Source organism: Marmota flaviventris, chromosome 5 (genome assembly GCF_047511675.1).
Source record: "Marmota flaviventris isolate mMarFla1 chromosome 5, mMarFla1.hap1, whole genome shotgun sequence".
Taxonomy (NCBI): Eukaryota; Metazoa; Chordata; class Mammalia; order Rodentia; family Sciuridae; genus Marmota; species Marmota flaviventris.
The window spans coordinates 3,088,472-3,108,551 of NC_092502.1; the positions used below are offsets into that span (position 1 = coordinate 3,088,472).

At 44.0% G+C, this 20,080-nt stretch overlaps 1 protein-coding gene across 1 annotated transcript; it reads right to left on the bottom strand.

Annotated features, from left to right (window-relative positions):
* Positions 1-219: 219 nt before the first annotated feature.
* Positions 220-19,826, bottom strand: LOC114080281 (zinc finger protein 709-like). The gene is made up of 5 exons (XM_027921837.2): positions 19,660-19,826; positions 16,528-16,667; positions 2,698-2,824; positions 2,369-2,429; positions 220-1,801 (listed from the first exon to the last, which is right to left on the bottom strand). The coding sequence occupies exons 2-5, from the start codon at positions 16,573-16,575 to the stop codon at positions 472-474; spliced, it is 1,566 nt and encodes a 521-aa protein (XP_027777638.2). The 5' UTR covers positions 16,576-16,667; positions 19,660-19,826; the 3' UTR covers positions 220-471.
* Positions 19,827-20,080: the final 254 nt, after the last annotated feature.

A 20,080-nucleotide genomic window follows, 5' to 3' on the forward strand; every position in this document is an offset into this window, starting at 1 on the left:
GCATTTATACATTTGAAGGTGAGTGGAAATCTTGAATGTTTTTCCAGATTGTTTACATTCATACAATCTCTCTCCAGTGTGTGTTCCTTAGTGTTTTTCAAAATGAATTGGAATAAGGAAAGGTTGCTCCACATTGTTTACATTCCTGAGGCCTCTTCCCAGTTTGAGTTCATTCACAACATGAAAATAAGCACAATTAGTGAAGGATTTAACACACCATTTACATTCATAGGGTCGTCCCCTGTATAAATATTTTTATGTACACAAAGCCCAAAGGTATAAGTGAAGGCTTTCCCACATTGTTTACATCCATAAAGTTTTTCCCCAGTATGAGATTTTTCATATCTTTCATAATAAGTCAAACTAGTGAAGGCTTTACCAAGGTCATCAATTTATACTTATAGGGCCTTTCTCCACAGAGATAGTTCATGTATTCAAAGGAAAAGGGAAAAAAATGAAAATTTTACCATACTATTTACATTGATAGGGCTTATCTCCAGTGTGAGGCTTTTCATGCACAGGAAGATAAGTGGAACAACTGAAGGCTTTACCAGATTGTTTACCCACATTGGCCTTCTTTCCTCTATGAGTTCGTTCATGTGAGTGAAGGTGACTGGACTGGGTAAAGGCTTTGCCACACTGCTTACAGTCATAGGGCTTCTCTCCAGTATGAGTCCTTTCATGTATTTTAAGGCAAGTAGAACCACTGTAGGCTTTTCCACATTGTTTACATTCATAGGGCTTTCTTCCTGTATGAGTTCGTTCATGTGAGTGAAGGTTACCAGATGTAGCAAAGGCTTTACCACACTGTTTACATTCATAGGGCTTCTCTCCAGTATGAGTTCGTTCATGCACTTTAAGGGGACTAGAAAAAGTGAAGGCTTTTCCACATTGTTTACATTTATAGGGCTTCTCTCCAGTATGAGTTCGTTCATGTATTTGAAGGTAAGAAAAACTACAGAGGGATTTCCCACATTGTTTACATTCATAGGGCTTCTTTACTGCATGAGTTCTTTTATGTATTTGAAGGTGACTGGACTGAGTGAAGGCTTTGCCACACTGCTTACATTCATAGGGCTTCAATCCAGTATGAGTTCGTTCATGTATCTGAAGGTAAGATGAAGTAGTGTAGGCTTTACCACATTGTTTACATTCATTGAGCTCTCCTGTATGAGTTCGTTTATGAATCTGAAGATAAGAAGAACTAGTGAAAGCTTTTCCACATTGTTTACATTCATATAGCTTCTTTCCTCTATGTGTTTGTTCTTGTGTGTATAGCTTAGAGGATATAAAAAAGGCTTTCCCACCTTGTTCACATTGATTAGGGTTCTCTCCAGCATAAGTTTGTTCATGTTTTTGAAGGGAACTGGAACAACTGAAGGCTTTTCCACATTGTTTACAACTCATAATCTCCCCATTATGAGATTCTTCATGTACTTTAAGATTAGCCACACTAATGAATGCATTTTCACATTGTTTACATCTGTAAGCCGCCTCTCCAGTGTGAGTTTGTACATGTAACTGAAGATAATTTGAAGGACTGAAGGCTTTCCCACATTGCTTGCCTCCATATATCTTCTCTCTAGTATGAGATCGTCGAGATTTTTCAATACACCTGGAACAAACAAACTCTTTTCCACATGTCAAACATCCATACGATCCATTTACAGTGTACTCTGACACGTGTCTCTGAACATTTGTGAGAGAAATAAAGGATTTTCTGTTCTGTTTAAATTCATATGGCTTTCCTCCACACTCCTCATCCTCATGTGGTTTGTTTGCAGAGAGACATATGATGTGCCTGTTTAGGAAAACATTATATATGAAGACCTGTCCACACATACTCCTTTCACATGGAATTTCTAGCAGGAATGTCCTTTTAAGACTAAGATTTGGAATCTCCCTGAAATATCTTTTTAAATTTTTCCAGAGCCTACCATAAGATTCCTGTAAAAACAAACAAACAAACAAACAAAAACAACTACAAGTACAATTTATGGTTGGCTAATTAACAATATTATATTATATTTATTTATAGGCATTGGACTTACACTAATATCTGGGAAAGTACTGGTTTTCTGTCATGTCTAAACTGTTTGAAAGTCAATATCATGACTACTTTGTGAGACTGCTTCTCCATAGCTACTATGAAAACAGTGGTATTATAAATGCAGTTTGTTAGCTCTGTCAAAAAAATCAATTATTTTGAAAACACTAAATGTGTATCTTACATTAAAGTTCATGTTTTGGGTTTAAAAAGAATAAATATAGTTCATACCATGCTTGCTTACTTTCCTTGTTTGTAAAAATTATAGGATATGCTAGGATTCCTTCAGGGCTCTCTGTTTCCTCTCATGATACAAGTTACCTTAGATCTATCCCAGGATTTGTGTTCTGATCTTCAGCACTTTGGTTCTCCCATCTGAATCCTAAAACGTACACCCAGAACAGTGATTAAAATTATCATAATTTCAGAATGGATTATGGGATTTATAATATGGATAACTAAAACATAAAAATAATAAAAGAGGAAAAAAAAAGAATTATGGTATTTATGCTCCACAGTGGCACTGACATTAGGCCCCATTTTTTCCTAAAAGTACTTACTCCCTTTCCACCTTCTAAATCCATGAGTGGGTGGGTGGGGGGACTCCCGGGTGCTCTGTCTTTCAATATGTAATGAAACATCATCCTTACCTATAGAAGCCAGGTTTCTAAGGACTTCCTGCATCACATCTCTGTAGAGATTCTTTTGGGAAGGATCCAGCAAAGCCCACTCCTCCTGGGTGAAGTTCACAGCGACATCCTCAAAGAACACTGAGCTCTAAAATATCATCAAAAGATTAACATTAAACAGGGGTGAGAGGTGGGACGGAAAAGGGAAGAGAAGGGAAATTGCATGGAAATGGAAGGAGACCCTCATGGTCATACAAAATTACATACAAGAGGAAGTGAGGGGAAAGGGGGGGGAAAAAAGGGGGAGAAATGAATTACAGTACATGGGGTAGAGAGAGAAGTTGGGAGTGTGAAATATGATTTGTCAAGAACTATGTAATGTTTTGAACAACCAACAATAAAAATTTAAAAAAAATTAGTGCAGCATATAAATGAAAAAAATAAAGGTTTATCAACAATTTTTAAAAATTTAAAAAAAGGGGGGGCAGGGATGCTGGGGCTGGGGCTCAGCAGTAGTGCATTACCTGGTACATGTGAGGCACTGGGTTCGATTCTCAGAACCACATATAAATAAATAAAATAAAGATCTATCAATAGTTAAAAAAAATAATAATAAAAATGTAGTGCAGGCCATGAGAGACTGAAAACATAAGGGCTCTATTCTAGACATGTGAGATGTTCTCATGATTCTATGGTCTCCAAGTATTTAGTCCATATTTGTACTCAGAGCTGGGACTGTAGCTCAGAGACAGAGTACTTGCCTAGCATTTGTGAGGTACTAGGTTCAAGCCTTAGCACGGCACAAAAATAAACACATAAAATAAGGCATGCTATCTGTCTTCAACCAAAAAAAAAAAAGAAAAAAAAACCAATTGCTTTCTGTCTACACTCACTTCCTCAAAGAGAGGCATTCCAATATAAGATCTAAACTGATCCATAAAAGTATCAGCAGAGCAAAAACACCCTTCTCATTGTGGGTCAAAGGTATAATAAGGTATGCTCCCAGAACACCCCTAACATCTTAATAGGGTGCATGTCTAACACCACCAGTAATAATGAAGCCCTACTATCTCATGTTGGAAGAGAGGTAGTATTAGTCCTGATAGTGTCTATCCTTAGAAAAGGTTGCTGACAAAGTTGCATCTTTGCTGGATAGGGGAACTAAAAATTTGGGAAGGATCCCAGCAAACTGAATCTTTACTTTCCTTTGGAAATTCTATTATTTTGTTCCACTATTCTGTTAGAACCTAAAGAATCAAAGTCCTTCCCACCAAAACAGAACCCTCTGAGCAAAGAATCTAGGAACTGCCCTAGTAGACCACATTGCATCCAGGTACTCACAACATGGAATAAAAAGAGAAATAAAAAGATGAAAACACCTGCAAGAGGGGAGACACCTGCAATATGCGACACAGAGAGTTAGGGTGCCGAGCACGCGGCTCAGGGGGCTGAGGCAGGACAATCGAATGCAGGATCAAAGCCAGCCTCAGCAACGTAGCAAAGCCCCGAGCAAATGGGCAACAACCTGGCTCTAAATAAAATATTAGAAGAAGCTGGGGATGTGGCTCAGTGGTTAAGCGCCCCTATGTTCAAACCCTGGTAGAGAGAGAGACAGAGACACGGAGAGATGGAGCACGTGCACACACACACCAGGGCCCAGAGTGAGAATAATCAACATATAACTCAAATGGGAAATAGCCAGATGTGGGACAGAAGGTGAAAGCTGCCTATGGAGAAAGGACCACCTCTGGGTGAAGAGAAGCCCGGGAGAAGGCCAAGCAGATGAGCACTGACACCCATTGCAGGCCCAGCGCCCCTCAGTCAGGCAGGATGTGGGTAGTGGGAAGAGCAGGACGGCTGCCCCTCTAGTGGTATTTCCTCACACCTGAAATTTACCATGACCTGCAGCCCAGAGACTTTTTCTGTGTATTCTTAGGGGTCCTCACAAATTCACAACATCTTACCTCCTGAACTGCTGCCAGGCTCACACAGTCAAGATCACAAAAAACTGCCCTTTGCTGCCAGCACAGGGAGGAAAAGGAGCCATTTCCAGCATACCCAGAGAACTCTATCTTCCTGAGCCTACATTCAAAGGAAACTACTTCTCCAAGGCTGAGTCACCCAAGACATTATCAGCAAAAACTTGTGGGGAAAAAGAAACACTGAGCCCAGCTCCCCCTAATCTTCCTGCCTAGGTCAGGGAGGAGGAAGGGCTGAGGCTCTTAGAAACAAAGCCATGAAATGATCTCGTAAGTAGAAAATTCTAAACTGTGCATGCGCTGAAGAAGAAAACGCAAATGCCTGGAACTAAAAAATAAAGCCAAGCTGTACACCACCACAATAAACACAACACACTTGCATCCACTAAAACACGAGCAATCTGAAAGCCATCACAGAAGATCAAGAGTAAAAGTATTTAGAAATTACCAAGAAGACTTTACAAAAACCACAAAATATTTCTGAAAGAAATGACACACATAAAAATATCTAGCATTTGTGAGCTCAAAGAATTGTGAATCTGCCTAAAAATCAACCATGAGGTCAATTCACTGCCTTTCATATTATCAATGACATTTTTATACAAAATAAGAAGTACTATTCTAAGATTCACGTGGAATTGAAAGAAACTCAACAATGGAAGAAGAAAAATAAAGTGTAAAGTGATTTCAAAACCTGCTTTAAAGGAGTAACAAAGGGAGTGTAGAACTAGTTTAAAGGCAGACACACAGAGCAGTGAAGGAGGACAGGGGGACCCAGGACCATGCAGATACACAGAAGGAAATGATGTCTCTCAAGGGGCCAGGGTCATTCCAGGGGACCAGGATCTCTGGAGAATGAATGGATGGGAAACTGGATGTTCATGGCAGCACCTAAAGTCAGATGCTCCCCTCACAGCACACGCATACATGAGATCCATGGGGACCAAAGTCCTGAAGTAAGATGTGAACCTCACCAATTCTTAGAAGAAAATGCAGACCACATGTCTCACAACACTGGATTTGGGGATGGTTTCTGGGATATAGTAGCATCCATTTGATTCATGAAAATAATAGATAAACCTAATTTCACCAAAAATAGCTTTTAGTCCTTTCATTTGCAGCAATGAAGCCCGGACTATTGAATACTATCTTAAGTGAAATAAGTCAGGAAGAGAGAGAGAGACACCGACTGTGCATTCTTATACAGCAAAGCTCCAAGTTGGCTTCACAGAAAGTACAAGGGTATTCACCAGAGATGAGGAGGAGAGAAGAGAGGGGACAGCAGGGCTGGGTGAGGAGGCTGGGTATCAGGTACCAGAGTCCATTCAGGAGGAGCCAGCACTTCTGCTCTCCAGCAGAGTAGGTGGCCATAGTGTACAACATGTCACTGTGGTTTTCATAATAAACCTGGGGAGCAGTCCACTGACCCTAAGAAATGATAAATGTTAGGAATGATGCAATGAAACAGGTGTACAACCAGCTCACTGCACCTCATCCACATGTGCAACTTAAAAGTGAATCAGCATTAGAAAGGAAAATGTTGTCCTTCATAGGACACCGTCAGCAAGTGAAATGGCACTGGAAGGAATTGTAGAAAATACCTGCACATTGTGCATCTGGAAAGGAGTTGAAAACTTGAAAGAATGAAGAAAAACTAGCTGACAAAGCTCAACTCCTTCTGACAAAGCTCAAATCCTTCTGACATAAGGATGCAAACCTAACTGTAATAAAATGAAACACCTTTAAAAGTGCCAGAGATCTACAAAACCTACACTGAAGGCTACACTGAAGGATGAAAGGCTGTCTCCATGACAACAAAAACAAGTCAAGGATGCCTGCTCTCACCACTTCCAGACAACACAGCAAGAGGAGTGCTACCAGGGAAGCAAGGAAAAAAATCCCTGTGTTCCAGACTTCAGCCAACTCACGTAGCCCCAGACAGTGGGACAAAATCAAGGACTTCACCAAGCAGATGGAGGTGGGCATAGGCAACTCAGACTCAGACTATCACCTGCAGAGAGAACAGCCACAGGCACCAAGATGGGAGGAGACAGTGCAGCCTCTGCACCCTTTACTGAGGTTCTCCCCATCAACACTGACCACCTGACACAGTGCACATCTCATTTGCATTCCTGCTTCCTAGAGTGTCTACGGCAAGTGGACAAGGATATCGGATGGGGTTTTTTCAGATGCTGCTCCTACCAGAAAATCGGATACATTGGTGTAGATGGATACCTGATAAATCCCAGGGCTCTTAACACATACTCAAATACACACAGGTCTCACACCAACCTCCTGGCAGGCCCATGACCCCTCAACTTTCACAGACTGAAGTGAACAACCACATCAAATAGGTCAGAGTGGTGGCTCCTTGAACCCAAGCCATTTCCCAAAGTTGGGGTAACCCAAATAAGTTCACAATGAAGATCCACACAAAATCCTGTGTTGCAATATTTACAGCAGCAGTACACTAAAGCCTGCGTGTATCCATGAGGAAGATATGTTCCCCAAGTCAGCAGTGAAAAATTCATATACAAATCTCAATAAAAATAAACTAATAATCAAAAATCAACTTCTAGGCGGGCATGGTGGTGCACACTTGTAATCCCAGGAGCTTGGGAGACTGAGAAGGATCGGGAGTTCAAAGCCAACCTCAGCATTGGCGAGGCACTAAGCAACTCAGGGAGACCCTGTCTCTAAATAAAATATGTTGGGCCCAGGAGTTGAAAAGCGGCCTATGTTACATATGTGAGGGGCTCTCAGAGTTCAGCACACTGAATCCAGATACCATGGTTAGTTAACCGCACTCAGCCCCATCACCATGGTAACTGTCCTCCCCATGCACAGCATGTTCCTTTCCTTCTGCTTTTCTGCCACTGATCTATTAGCCCATTGGTTGCCCCTCATAAGTATGTTGGTAGCTCATTGGATCATTATAAAAACTTTGCCTATGCAATAATAAAGTGGATCGAGTTCTGTGAAATTGGTCTCTGGAGGTCTTTTCGACTCTGTCACCACACCCTCCTCAGGTGTTCGGTGGGCTTTGGCTGGATCAAGAGAGCCCACATTTGGTGCCTGCAGAGGGACCTGAGGCAAGCAGGTAAGTGCAGGTGTTGGACCCCAGGGAAACAGGGAAAAATGGGCAACTTACCAACCTCCACTAAGGACTCACAGCTGCTGCGCACCCTCCTTAGCATGAGAGGATTAACACTAAATAGAAAGGAAGCCCAAATTTGGGAATGTGGTAATTGACACCAATCCATGGGTGAAAGCAGCTGATGTGTTTGATCCAAGTATATGGGGAAAGAATTATGGTTAATGCAAGGCAAGCAGAAGTTAGACAGGGATATACCCTGCCTCTTCATTCCTTTCCAATTGTCACAGCAACACAGCAACCTCTGGGGCACAAAGGGTGTAACCAGTCTGGTTATGGCATCAGAGGCAGGGGAACAAGGAGAACAAGACAAAGGGAGGAAGAATCACAGGTAAGCTCTGATGCAAAGTCCTTTGAACCACAACAAACAGAAAAAGGGCCAGACACGATTAAGCCAAAGTAAATTTACTGCTCTTTTCAAATCTAATGGGACAGTTACAGATAGAGAAGGTAAAAGGGAGAGCCTTATAGGCCCCCTTCCACCTTGGCCAGTACCCGCTCCTCCAAGGTCAGAATCTAATCCATTCTCAGACTTAGGTTGAACAAAGGACCAAGCATGGGGTGCCTATGAACAGAAGATACCAACTGCGTTCCCAGTCAATGTGAACCCCACCCCTCAAAGGCCACTACACTGGTATCCTCATGTCCTAGCTATATTAAAGGAGTTTAAAAAGGCAGTGAAGGAAGACAGACCTAGGGGTCCCTTTGCTGAACAAGTCCTTGAAACCCTTAGCCTAAGTGTAGACTGCCCACAGGATTGGAAAGACTTGGCAAGAGCCACCCTTGAGCCATCCACATACCTAAAATGGAAGGCATTTTTCTATAATGAATATGAGCAGCAAGGAGGTCACAACCTCATCACAGATGTTAACCTCCCAGCTAAATGCTTGCAGGGAGAGGGAATCTGCTGTTCCCCTGTGGTATAAGTTACAGGTCTGCCAAATTATTTCAACCAGGTGCAACTCTGCCTTAAGAGCCTGCAGGAATTTACCAGCTGGAGGAGGAACAGTTTCTATACAGGGACTAAGGCAGAAAGCCACTGAGGACTTGCCGCCGTTTATCTGTAGAGTAAACAAGGTGGTAGAAGGGAAGGTATCCCATGTAGGAGCTAGGGAAGCCCTAGCCAAAGAGTTACTCTGGGAAGGATTAAACAAAGAGCATAGGGCTACCATCGCACCAGTGTGCAATGACACCCCAGATGACTGGATTTTGGCCACCCAGGACATAGGGAGACAAACGGCTCAAGCCTCTCTGCTGGCCTCAGCCATGGCAGTTGCATTGAAGCAGGGACAAAATAATAGTAAAGAAAGAGGTTGCTCCACTTGTTGGGGATATGGAGGAACAGGACATCTCCAGCGAGAATGCCCAGATAGCCCTAGCAAACCAGGTGCACCTCCTTCTATTTGCCCTAGATTCAAAAAGGGATGACATTGGGCTTGACTGTAACTGAGCAAACTCAAGGGTTACACACACATTTCCACCAATCCGCCTAAAGCCTCTAGATTATTTTCAGAACTGACTAAAGAGGCTAGTCAGAGATGCAAAAACTGTGTGCCTTTTCTCCCCATCAGATCCTTGCAACCTACAGGGGTAAGCTCTTGAGGGCTCAAATCCAACACCCTTTGGCAGATGAATGTTACTCATTATTTGGCAACCTTAAATCGTTCACGTAGTCATTCATACCTACTCAGGTTTTATTATGGCTACACCTTCTACGGGAAATACCATGAAAAAAGTCATCTTCCATCTGCTTAAATGCTTTGGGATCATGAGAGTTTCTTTCTCTATAAAAACTGACAATGGCCCAGCCTATGCAAGCAAAATCTTCAAGAAATTTTGCTCTACCTGGCACATAAAATGTGGAATTGGCCTGCCCTATACTCCTTAGGTTCAGGGTATTGTGGAACACATACACAGGGAACTCAAGACCATGCTCCAAAAGCATAGGCGGGGAAACTACACTAGCTCCCCACACAATGCTATGAACAAAACCCTATTCACTCTAAATTTTCTCACCATTTCAAAATCTTCTATAGAAACAGCAGCCCATAAGCTTTGGGCCCCCCTCTTGGGGCCCCCACATCTACCTATGGTCTCATGGAAGGATCTTATAACAAGGGCATGGAATAGTCCAGGTCCCGTCCTAACCATGGGTCAAGAGTTTACAGGTGTTTTTCCAGAATAGGCGCCTCACCCCATCTGGGTGCATGCCAGAAGTGTCAAGCTCTGGACCCCCAGAACCACCAACCAAGAAAATGAAGGAACTATCTCTGGAGGAAAGCAAAGGACTCAACAACACAAATGGACCTCATGTAAAGTAACCTGGGGTGATATTAAAGGTCTTGTTGACCAAGCCACCAGAATGGCCCCTTCACCTGCTGGCAACCCCATCCCTGGGCCTATGATGGTGGTCTTATTGTATGCAGCACTCACTGCTAACAGTGAAGCATCCAGTCAGGTAAATTGGGCTTTGGTCACTAGGCCACCACCTAAGCTCTTTTCCAATAACTCTAATCTTATCGATCCTGAATTAACTGTGCAGTGGAATACCAGCATTTCCATGCCTGCTCTGCCCATTTGTTTCTCCATAGTTGATAATGAGACCTACAATCAGGACAACCCCCTTTGCTTTGCTTTTGCCAATGAAACTACTGTAGATAACTATAATAAGTCACATGTTGGGCTGTCTCTCACTGACCTTAGAGTTATAGTTAATGCTACCTAGAGCCATAGACTCCCCCATGGCAAATGAAAAAAAACACTTACTGCCAACATGTCCTAAGATGCTTTTTGGGAAGTCCCCCTCAGATAATGACACCACTCCCTGGAATCAATGCATCACATCTAGACCTCTTCTACTTGATAAGAGAAATATCTCCAGGGAAGAACAATACCTGTGCACTTGGGTGGGCACAGCTCCCTGCAATTCATCTAACAGGCCCAAAAGCCATACGGGCTACTGCAGTAACTGCTACATGGGACAATCTGTTACTAACTGTTACACAGAAATTCAATATGGCATGATGGATATCACACCAATATTGCTGGCTGCTAGACCCATCAAATGGGCAGCAGACGGCTGGATGAATGGGTCGATGTTGAACCAAGGCCCTAGCCATGGATTTACCTTCATCCCAAATGATACCCATACCCATTATGCACAAACTTGTGTTATGCCACCCTTTGCCATGGTAATAATCAATGATATTGATGGCATAAATATCACTCATACAGAGATCCCTTGTGCAGTCAATAAATTGTCTAACCCCTGCTATGAAAGCTAAACGTATATTTTTCTTCAGAGTGCCCCCAGAAATCTGGCTTCCAGTGAACCTGTCCAGACAGTGGAGGAGTCCATGGGACATGGAGATGAAGAACCTTCTGAATAGATCCTGTACCAGACAAGATGTGCAATTAGCCTCATCAGCGATGGAATTATTGCCCTGATGACCACCATTGCTGCCACAGCCACTGCCACTGCTTCCCTCACTCAGCAGCTTGGAAGGCTGAGACGGGAGGATCACAGGTTCAGAGCCAGCCTCAGCAATGGTGAGGTGCTAAGCAACTCAGTGAGACTCTGTCTCTAATAAAATACAAAATAGGATGTGGCTCAGTGGTTGACTGACCCTGAGTTCAATCCCCAGTACCCGCCCCCTGCCAAAAAAAAAAAAAAAAAAAAAAATCAATCCTACATGTGGTTGTTTAAACAAAACAAAAAAATCACAATGTGAAGTGTGAGAGAAAAAGGTACAATAAAATATATTCTCAGAAATTACAATATTCAGGCAAGGTGTGGTGGTGAACAGCTCAAATCCTAGTGATTTAGGAGCCTGACGTAGGAAGATCACAAGTCAAAGCCAGCCTTAGAACTTGGCTAGGTCCTAAGCAACTTAGCGAGAACCTGTCTCTAAAAAATAAAAAGAGCTGAGGATGTTGCTCAGTGGTTTGGCACTACCATGTTCAATCCCTGGTATCCAAAAACAAAAGCAAAAAACTAGAGTATTCAGATGGGCACAGTGGCTCAAATCGCAGGGATTTAGGAAGCTGAGGTGGGAGGATAACATGTTGCAGTCTATGCAGGTCAACATAGCAAGAACCTGCTTCAAAATGAAAAAGATTGGAGAATGTAGCGCAGTAGTAGATTGTCCCTGTATTCAATCCCTACTACAGAAAAAAAAGAAGAAATGAGTGTTCACAGCACCCTGGTATACCAGGGTGGAAGGCCACCCAGGCCAAGAGAAATCCTTTCAGAGAGGACCAAGACCCATATGCTGACCACAGGCTGCTCTCCAGGCTCAGGTCTGCAGAGAACTGAGGCTGAAGGGGTTTTAAACAGCATGACCATGTGTTAAAGCAGCAGCCCCAGCTCCACTATCCACAGGCCCTGGAGGAGCTGAGCTCTTGCTGTTTCCTGTTTTCTTTCCAGCTATTTCCTCACGGAACTCCATTAAAACTCAAGCTCAACACAAGCTAAGAGAGACCCTCTGAGTACACTGAGCAACTAAACTACTGTCTCCAAAAATACTTTGGAAAGTCACTACACACAATGGCTACAGTCTTCAACAAACAAGGGCAAACTCTGAATAGAGGGAAAAACTGATTTCAGAGGAGAAATGATTATAATATTCAAATACCCACTTTGCAAAAGTAACAAAATAAGGAATACACATAAAGAGCAAAGTACATCTCACCAATGGGGAAAAAATGCTTGAATTAATTTTTGAGAAAACATGGACACTAGACTCAGTAATAAGACTTAAAACCACCTGCCTGAATCTTTTAAGATGTACGACCTACAACAGGTCAAAACACCTGATGAACAACTGAGAGACTCACATGGACACGCGGTGAAATCCAGTGACAGAAGGAGTCAGCAGCAATCGCCTGACAGTGAGTGACAGCTGGAGCACACAGAAGAGCTGTCGTGGTATCTAGCTCAACAGCACACCCACCACAGGTACCTCTAGGGCACTTAGCCAACAGCAGCCCAGCACACATCCTTCTCAACATCACAGGGAAGTCTCCACGACCAGCCACCTTCAGCCACGACAGGCGTTAGTGCAGAAGGCTACCAAATCCCAACATGGCACCAGGAACACTGGAATTACCATGGCGTTAGTAACAGAAACACAGCTGGGTGACCTCCAGATATCTGCAGGTCAAATCCCAAAGTTCTAAACAACACATGGGTCAAGGGTGTCTCAGGATCAGTCTGAATATTTCAAAGGAAAAGAACTGAAACTGCATCTTAGGAAGCTTTGTGGAACAGAGCACAGGCAGGGCTTAGGGACAATTAGAGGTGCTGAAGGCTTACATTACAAAAGAATAAAAATCAACCCTTCATCCTTCCACTTCAGGGACTAAAGAACAAACAGCAAGGAGAACCTACATCCGATGCTAGAATAATTAAAGACATCAATGAAACTGTGATAGGAAATCAATAGAGAATCAACTCAAAAGCAAGCTCTTCAGGGCTGAGGCTGTAGCTCAAAGGCAGAGCACTTGCCTAGCATGTGTGAGGCACTGGGTTCAATCCTTAGCACAGCATAAAAAACTAAACAAATAAAGGTATGGGAACAGGTGCATGGAGTACTGTATATATGGCATATGTTAAGGGCGCCTGAGAGGCAGGCTGCTTACTCCGTAGGCACAGCACCCTGAGCATGAGGTCACATGTTGTGGTCCCAGTGCTGCTCTAAGGCCACTCCTTAATTGGTTGCTACAAGGACAGTTGGCCAGAAATTGTATTGGTGGCTGCCTAAAATCTGCTTAACTACTGGCCACGTATATATACATGGTAACTGCACCATAAAATCAGACCTGCTTCCTGTGACATCTCTGGAGGTCTTGATTCATGACTCTGCAGCCACACTCTCCTCTACCTATTCCATGGACCTCCTCACTAGATGAGAGAGAGCCCATGCATAAAGGCATGCTGTCCATCTATAACTATTAAAAAATAAAAAATAAAAAGCAGTTTTTTTTGTGTACATGCTTGTAACAGATATAGCACAACTAAGAAAACAGAAACAAAACTTACTCAGTAGAAATGAAAGACACCATTTTTCAGGGAGAGTAAAAGAACCATAAAGGAATATTATGAATAACTGTCGGACACAATTTGAGAATTCAGATGAACTGGACCAAGTCCAGGAGGAAGACAATCTACCATAACTCACACAAAAAGAGAAATACACAACATGAACAAGTTAATGAAGTGATAATAACTGTCATCAGAGGAAAGGCATGGCCCAGGAGTGTCATGGTGGATTCTGCACCACACTAAGGAGGCAACGAAAACTACCCTTAATCCCCTCTAAGAGGAAGCAGGTAACACTTCCAACTCATTCCTCAAGGTGTAGCCTATATGACATATTGCAATGTTAACAGTTTCTGGCAGCCAAGCCAGGGAACCTGCGTGGACCACTGATGGCTGGATTCAGCACCCTGGCAAAATTATAACTAAGCAATAATGAAAAAAGGAGAAATGAATTGCATGCAATTTTATTAAATCATGGAGAAGCAGCTCAATTGATTCTCTAGCTTCATTTCTTAAATTCTATGAAATCCAAGACCAGGATGTCTTTGTTGAGGAAATTCAGAAAACTATTTCTACAAGTGGAAATAGTAGACAAATATCTAAGAGTAGCCAAAATGTCCAGGAGTCTCCAACACCTTATAGAGAATACCATCAGGTAATATTATAGATTGAAGGTCTATTTCAACCCCAAGATTCACAAGGTGAAAGGTGAACACCCATTGGGTGGCATTAGGAGGGGGCATTTGGAATCAGATAAGATCATGAAAGATGCTCATGAATTATAATAATCTCACGAAAACCTGTTTTATTCAGCCAACAGAGATGACATTTAATAACAATTTCCATGACACTACATCAATTCATAAACAAATGACCATACTTTGATATTTGTGGCAATTGCCATATTTGTCCCATGAAATTCAGTAGTAATCTTCCAAGTTCAGGTAACAGGAAGCAAAGAGAAGTTATCCATTGTGACAAGTTCTTCATTATACAAGGGAACTAATATTCTCATGAATCCACAGAGTATAAATTTACCTACCACACCTTTTGTGAAAATGAAACATTTGCTACAGCAACAATGACACACGGATTTTTCATTTTCTAAAGTAGCATTCTTTTATTTTTTTAGATGTCAATGAACCTTTTTTTTTTATTTATTTATATGCAGTGTTGAGAAACCAACTGCTTCACACATGCTAGGCAAGCACTCTCCACTAAGCCACAACCCCAGCCACTAAAGTAGCATTCATGAACCTACCACATGTAACTCCATTTGAAATCAAATTAAAAAAAAAAAAAAAGTGAGGTCTCAGAAATGTTCTACATGTTCTAAACAAATCAGAAAGGTAACTTAAGAATTTTTATCATATACCAAAAAAAAATCTGTTTTCTTTTTAAATTTACTTCTTTTTTACCTCTTTTAAAATATTCTACCTTGCTCAGCTCTAAATAAATACATTCACATTTAAGGAAATCTGGCTGTCATATGAGGGGGCAGATCATTTCAAAGTGATAAATAAAGGGCTTGTGCTGAGGGAACAGACATGTCAGGCTCAAGGAGCAGGTAAGGTCCCTGTGAGCTGGGCATCCTCCTACCTGGTCCTGCTCACTGAAACACTCCATGATCACCCTCCCAGGAGACCCAGACCATGACTCCAGGCTTTTCAGGTTTGCACACCACTGCACTGGGGTGGGTGTCCTATGTTCTGGGAGAATTTTCCTCCTTCACAACTATGAGAGAATGCAAGGGCAAGAATCACTGCTGACCTGGCCCCTCAGCACCAGAATCTACAGGCTAACTGTCCACTGATATCAGAGAAATGGGAACAGGGAGTGGGTAAAACAATGTCCCAAGATGACAGGTCTCTAGATGAGGCCTATTCCAGAAGATTCCTCAGCCCCAGGACCTCCAGCTGCTCCCCTGAGAGGCTGCATCCCACACCTCAGGCTGTGCTGACCCAGGGCCTGAAATTGCCTACCCTTTGCAGGACACTGGGCAGCCTCCACAGGCTGCGACAAGGTGGAAGCCACAGGAAAGGAAGGTGGCTGAGGACACAGGACCCAGGAGGGTCCAATGGAAACCTCTGCACAAGTTATTCTGACAAGGTGTCTATGCCTAGGGAAGGTAAAGGAAGAGAGGCACAGAGTTTTAACAGTGGAGTTCCAGGTAACTCTTCTCTGCTCTCACTACATGGCAAATTCAGAAACAGAAACAAATCTACGAGGCTGTGCCCACTGAATGCAGTATAAGGAGCAAAGAGGGGAGAATTCTGGGAACTTGAGTGGGGAGTCAAAGTCTGAAAATGTGAAGAGAGCTCGAATTTAAAGGATCTAATGAGCGCCCTAACAATGGCTAGGTGGGGGAAAACCAGATGACTCTTCAGAAGAAGGAGGGACATGGATCCCCTCAGACCAGAATCCTCCACATAGGAAGGAGCCCCACACCTGAGGCAGGATCCCTGAGGCCCTCTGCCTTCACTGCACACTGAGGGCCTAGGGCTGGGGTCCAGATGTGCAGAGAGGGTTCTGTTACCTGCACCAGCCCACACCATGGCTCAGGTCTGGGTTGGCCGAACTCTGGAACTGACAGTAGGAGGCCAGAGTCCAGCCACAGCTGGTTCCCACCAGTTCTAACCATCCCACTTCCCTGAGCAGTCCTGGCCCCACACACTCACCATTTCCTGCCTTCTGGGGAGTCCTGACATCCTTCCTGTGGACCTCATAGCACCTGCAGGTTACAGGGAGACAGACCTGAGCCAGAGCCACTTGGGCCTCACACAGCAGAGAAGACACAGTCCTGGAGATGGATTCTGAGCTGCACAAGGTGAGAGAGAAAGTCCTGTTAGACTGTGGAAGGCCACCCCCTCCCACCAGCTGCCTCCTCACTGGCCAGGACTCCACAAGACCCTTCTCTCACCCCAGCCACATATGTACACCCTGGGACTCTGAGTGACAGGAGATATATCAGACTCTTGGACAAATGAGGCCAGAAGGACAGGTAGTACGCAAAAGCCCTTTTCAGGCAAGACTTTCTCCCTGCAAGGGACCTGCCCCACCAGGGGGACATTTCTCCTCAGGTACTTAAGCCCTTTCTCAAGCAGGCCCTGTTGTCTTCCTGTTCCTCTGGGCACAGAGTCACAAGCATTTGTGAGAAATTACATATTGGGTGTCCAAGGCAGCCAACCCTGAGCTCAGAGAAGGTGGGTGCCGGGTCACAATAGACTGGAAAGGAGGGATACAGGCATCCATCTTGGGGAAGAGGTCAGGGCTGTATGCCAAGGCCTCCTCACACTTTAACTCTCAGTCAACTCATTTCCAGCCAAGAAAATGAAAAGACAACAAAGGAATATAGTTATTAAATACATGAAAACCTAATTATATGGCAATAAAAATAATTTAAAAGGAAAAGCAATCACATGAACTAGTTGAGGAAAGGTGCCTGCTTCATCCGCAGTTCAATGAAAACCCTCTTGCAGAGGTATATACATATTTCCAAACATACAAAACTTATTTGGGCGCCAGACTTTGACTGCTGAAATGTACCACAGAGGGGTTGGAACTCCATGGCCAGGAGGGTCCACCTAAGTATTTACCTCTGGGAGCCCAACATGTCCCCATCCTATAGGTTTTCTTAAGTGAGAAGATAAAAAAATTCCAAAGGAAGAAAGTGATAAACTCACATCTATAAAAAAGAGACTCCTCCATCAAACTGCAATAGGGTCAAAGAAGGCTGCCCTCCCTCAGAGGAAATGTCTGCAGTCTTTACAAAAAATAAAAAATAAAAAAATAAAAAGAATTCATGTAGAGGGTATGTTAAGACAAAACAAAAAATAACTTCACAAATGAATTAAACATGAGAAAATGACTGAACACCTTTTCAATGAATATGGGTTCTCTGAGCTCAGGGTTGGCTGCCTTGGACACCAGATATGTAAATTCTCACAAATGCTTGTGACTCTGTGCCCAGAGGAACATGGAAATACAGAGAAAAATGTTCTCATAAATGCTATTCAGCAAAAAGCAATATATAGCCACACGGAAGTAAACAAGGATAGATAGTATAAGGGATGAATACACATGTGTATATACACTGCACTGAAATTTTCTAGTAATTTGAATTAATCCACAATCTATAACCTAACAATGATTTCCCAACATGTACAAAACTTATGAAGTGTGGGCACTTGAGGACCAAATTTTAAAAGAGAATGAAATGGTCAAGAACGTAAAATTAAAAAATTAAACTAGAAACAAGTGGTGTTCCTGAAGCAGGAATAGGGAAGGGAACCAGGAGGCCTACAGATAGTAATACGAGTCTAAGCAACTGAGGCAGAGGAACCAACAATTCACATTACAGCACCACAGTGATAGAGTACTAATTGTAACATTTGAAGAGTTATGGAAAATAACAATCCTACAAAACAGCCCTCAAAGAAAAGTGGAGACACAAGGCAGCTCGGTAGGAGTGAGGGGAAACTAGCCCACCATTAACCTTCCAGTAAATCCTTTCCTGATAACATGGGCCCCAAAGGAAGGAGAGAAATACTGAATCTCTGGGAGACAATAATTCCAGAAAAAGAAATACCCATCCCTCACAATCTGGACTCCTATCTCTCTTAGTAGCAATGAGTCTCAACCTTTTACAGCTGCCATCCTGAGTTAAAAGTTTTCACCTACATAACTACCCCTGACTGTCCAAACAGCACACTCACAAGTTCCAATGGTGAAATCAGCACAACTGTACCCTATAAAACCAAAATCCCCTCTGTAACTGATGGCCATTCACATATTCAGAAAATAAGTCCCCAGGGGCCTGAGGTCCTGAAGAGGAATAAGCAGCTCCCTGATCTTTAAGGTCTGCACCCCTCATTTTGTGCTTTCAACATTAAGTTATTGAAAACTCAAACAAGAAGCACCAACTAAAATTCTGCCTCCTCACAGATGGCTCAAGTACAAGGAATGACAGAAAAAACTTGGAACTGTGCTCCGCTCCAGGCACAGGTAGGGGAGAGGCAGCCTGATCAGGGCCCATTCACCTCTCTTTGGGCGGGTTATACAGGTGTTTAGATTCCCACTAACTGAGCATTAAAAAAATTATTTCAAGAACTCTCTTCTTCTTTACATCACATTACTGTATCCAATTAAACGTTAACCAATAACATAAAATAAAGGAATGAGCTTCTTACATACTTGGGGACAAACTGGAATTTCTTGACAGCGAGATGTGATAAAGGAAACAACAAGCACCTGCGCAGGGAAGCAGCCTGTCACCCCCAGTTCTCCAGGAACCCCGCTTGGTGGCTAAACACATCCCCAAGCCCAGGGACACTCTCACAGCGGATGCAGCCCAGGGGGCTCCCTAGGAATGAGGGAACCTGAGCAGCTGGACATTTGGTTCTGGAAGGTCACTGTGCTCTTCTCTCCCAAGCTGAGAATGTTCCCTCCTGCGGTACCCTGGTTCTCTCTCTCACCCAAGCACCCACCAGGAGGCACATGAGGGTCCTGGCCACTGAGGCCACGCTCTGCAGCTGACCAGGGGACCCGCTGGCCAGCCCTCCCCGCGGGACCAGGGGAAAGGGCCCAGGGCCACCCTATAGCGCGGACAATGCTATCCTCCGCAGCGAACCCCGGGGACCCGTTCCCAGTCCGTCCCGAGGGACCGGGTCCGGGGTCCAGGGCCATCCGAGGGGGCTCGTTAACACGCTTTGCAGCTGACCGGGAACCCTCCTCCCAGCCCACCCCGCGGGACCAGGGGACAGGCCCCAGGGCCACCCGGCGGCCGGGACTCGACCCGCTCCGACGCTCACCCGCCCGCCGGGTCCCGCCAGCCCTGGCCGCACACTCTCCGTTTGGGCCTCCGGGGTCACCGGCCGTCCTCACGAAGGAACTTTGGCCACCCGAGCTCATGCGGCTCTCTGGCTACGCAGAGTCGCGCAGAATCCGTGCCCAAGACCCGCGACCTGAGGAAGAAAGACCCAAGCAGCCCAGCAAGGAAAGCGCGAGTCTGCGGAAGCCCGCCCTTGCCCTGGCTGCGCGCCTGATTGGACAGCTAAAGTAACCAATCCCTGATGAAATAGGCCCAGCCCTTTTTCAGGCAGCACCTCCTCCCGGGCTGGGGCCAGACCCGCAGGTAACCCGGGGAGGTAGGTGTATAGAATTCTGTGCTGTGCACAGGGAGCCACAGAGGAGCATGTTAAGACCTTAAGTCACATGACCTTCCTGCCCTGG

Excerpts from the sequence above, each read along its gene's own strand:
- LOC114080281 (XM_027921837.2), bottom strand. The coding sequence starts at position 16,575 with ATGAGGTCCACAGGAAGGATGTCAGGACTCCCCAGAAGGCAGGAAATG. Across the intron at positions 2,430-2,697 it reads TAGAAACCTGGCTTCTATAG|GATTCAGATGGGAGAACCAA; the intron begins GTAAGGATGATG and ends TGTACGTTTTAG. Across the intron at positions 1,802-2,368 it reads AATCCTGGGATAGATCTAAG|GCACATCATATGTCTCTCTG; the intron begins GTAACTTGTATC and ends TTTCCTAAACAG.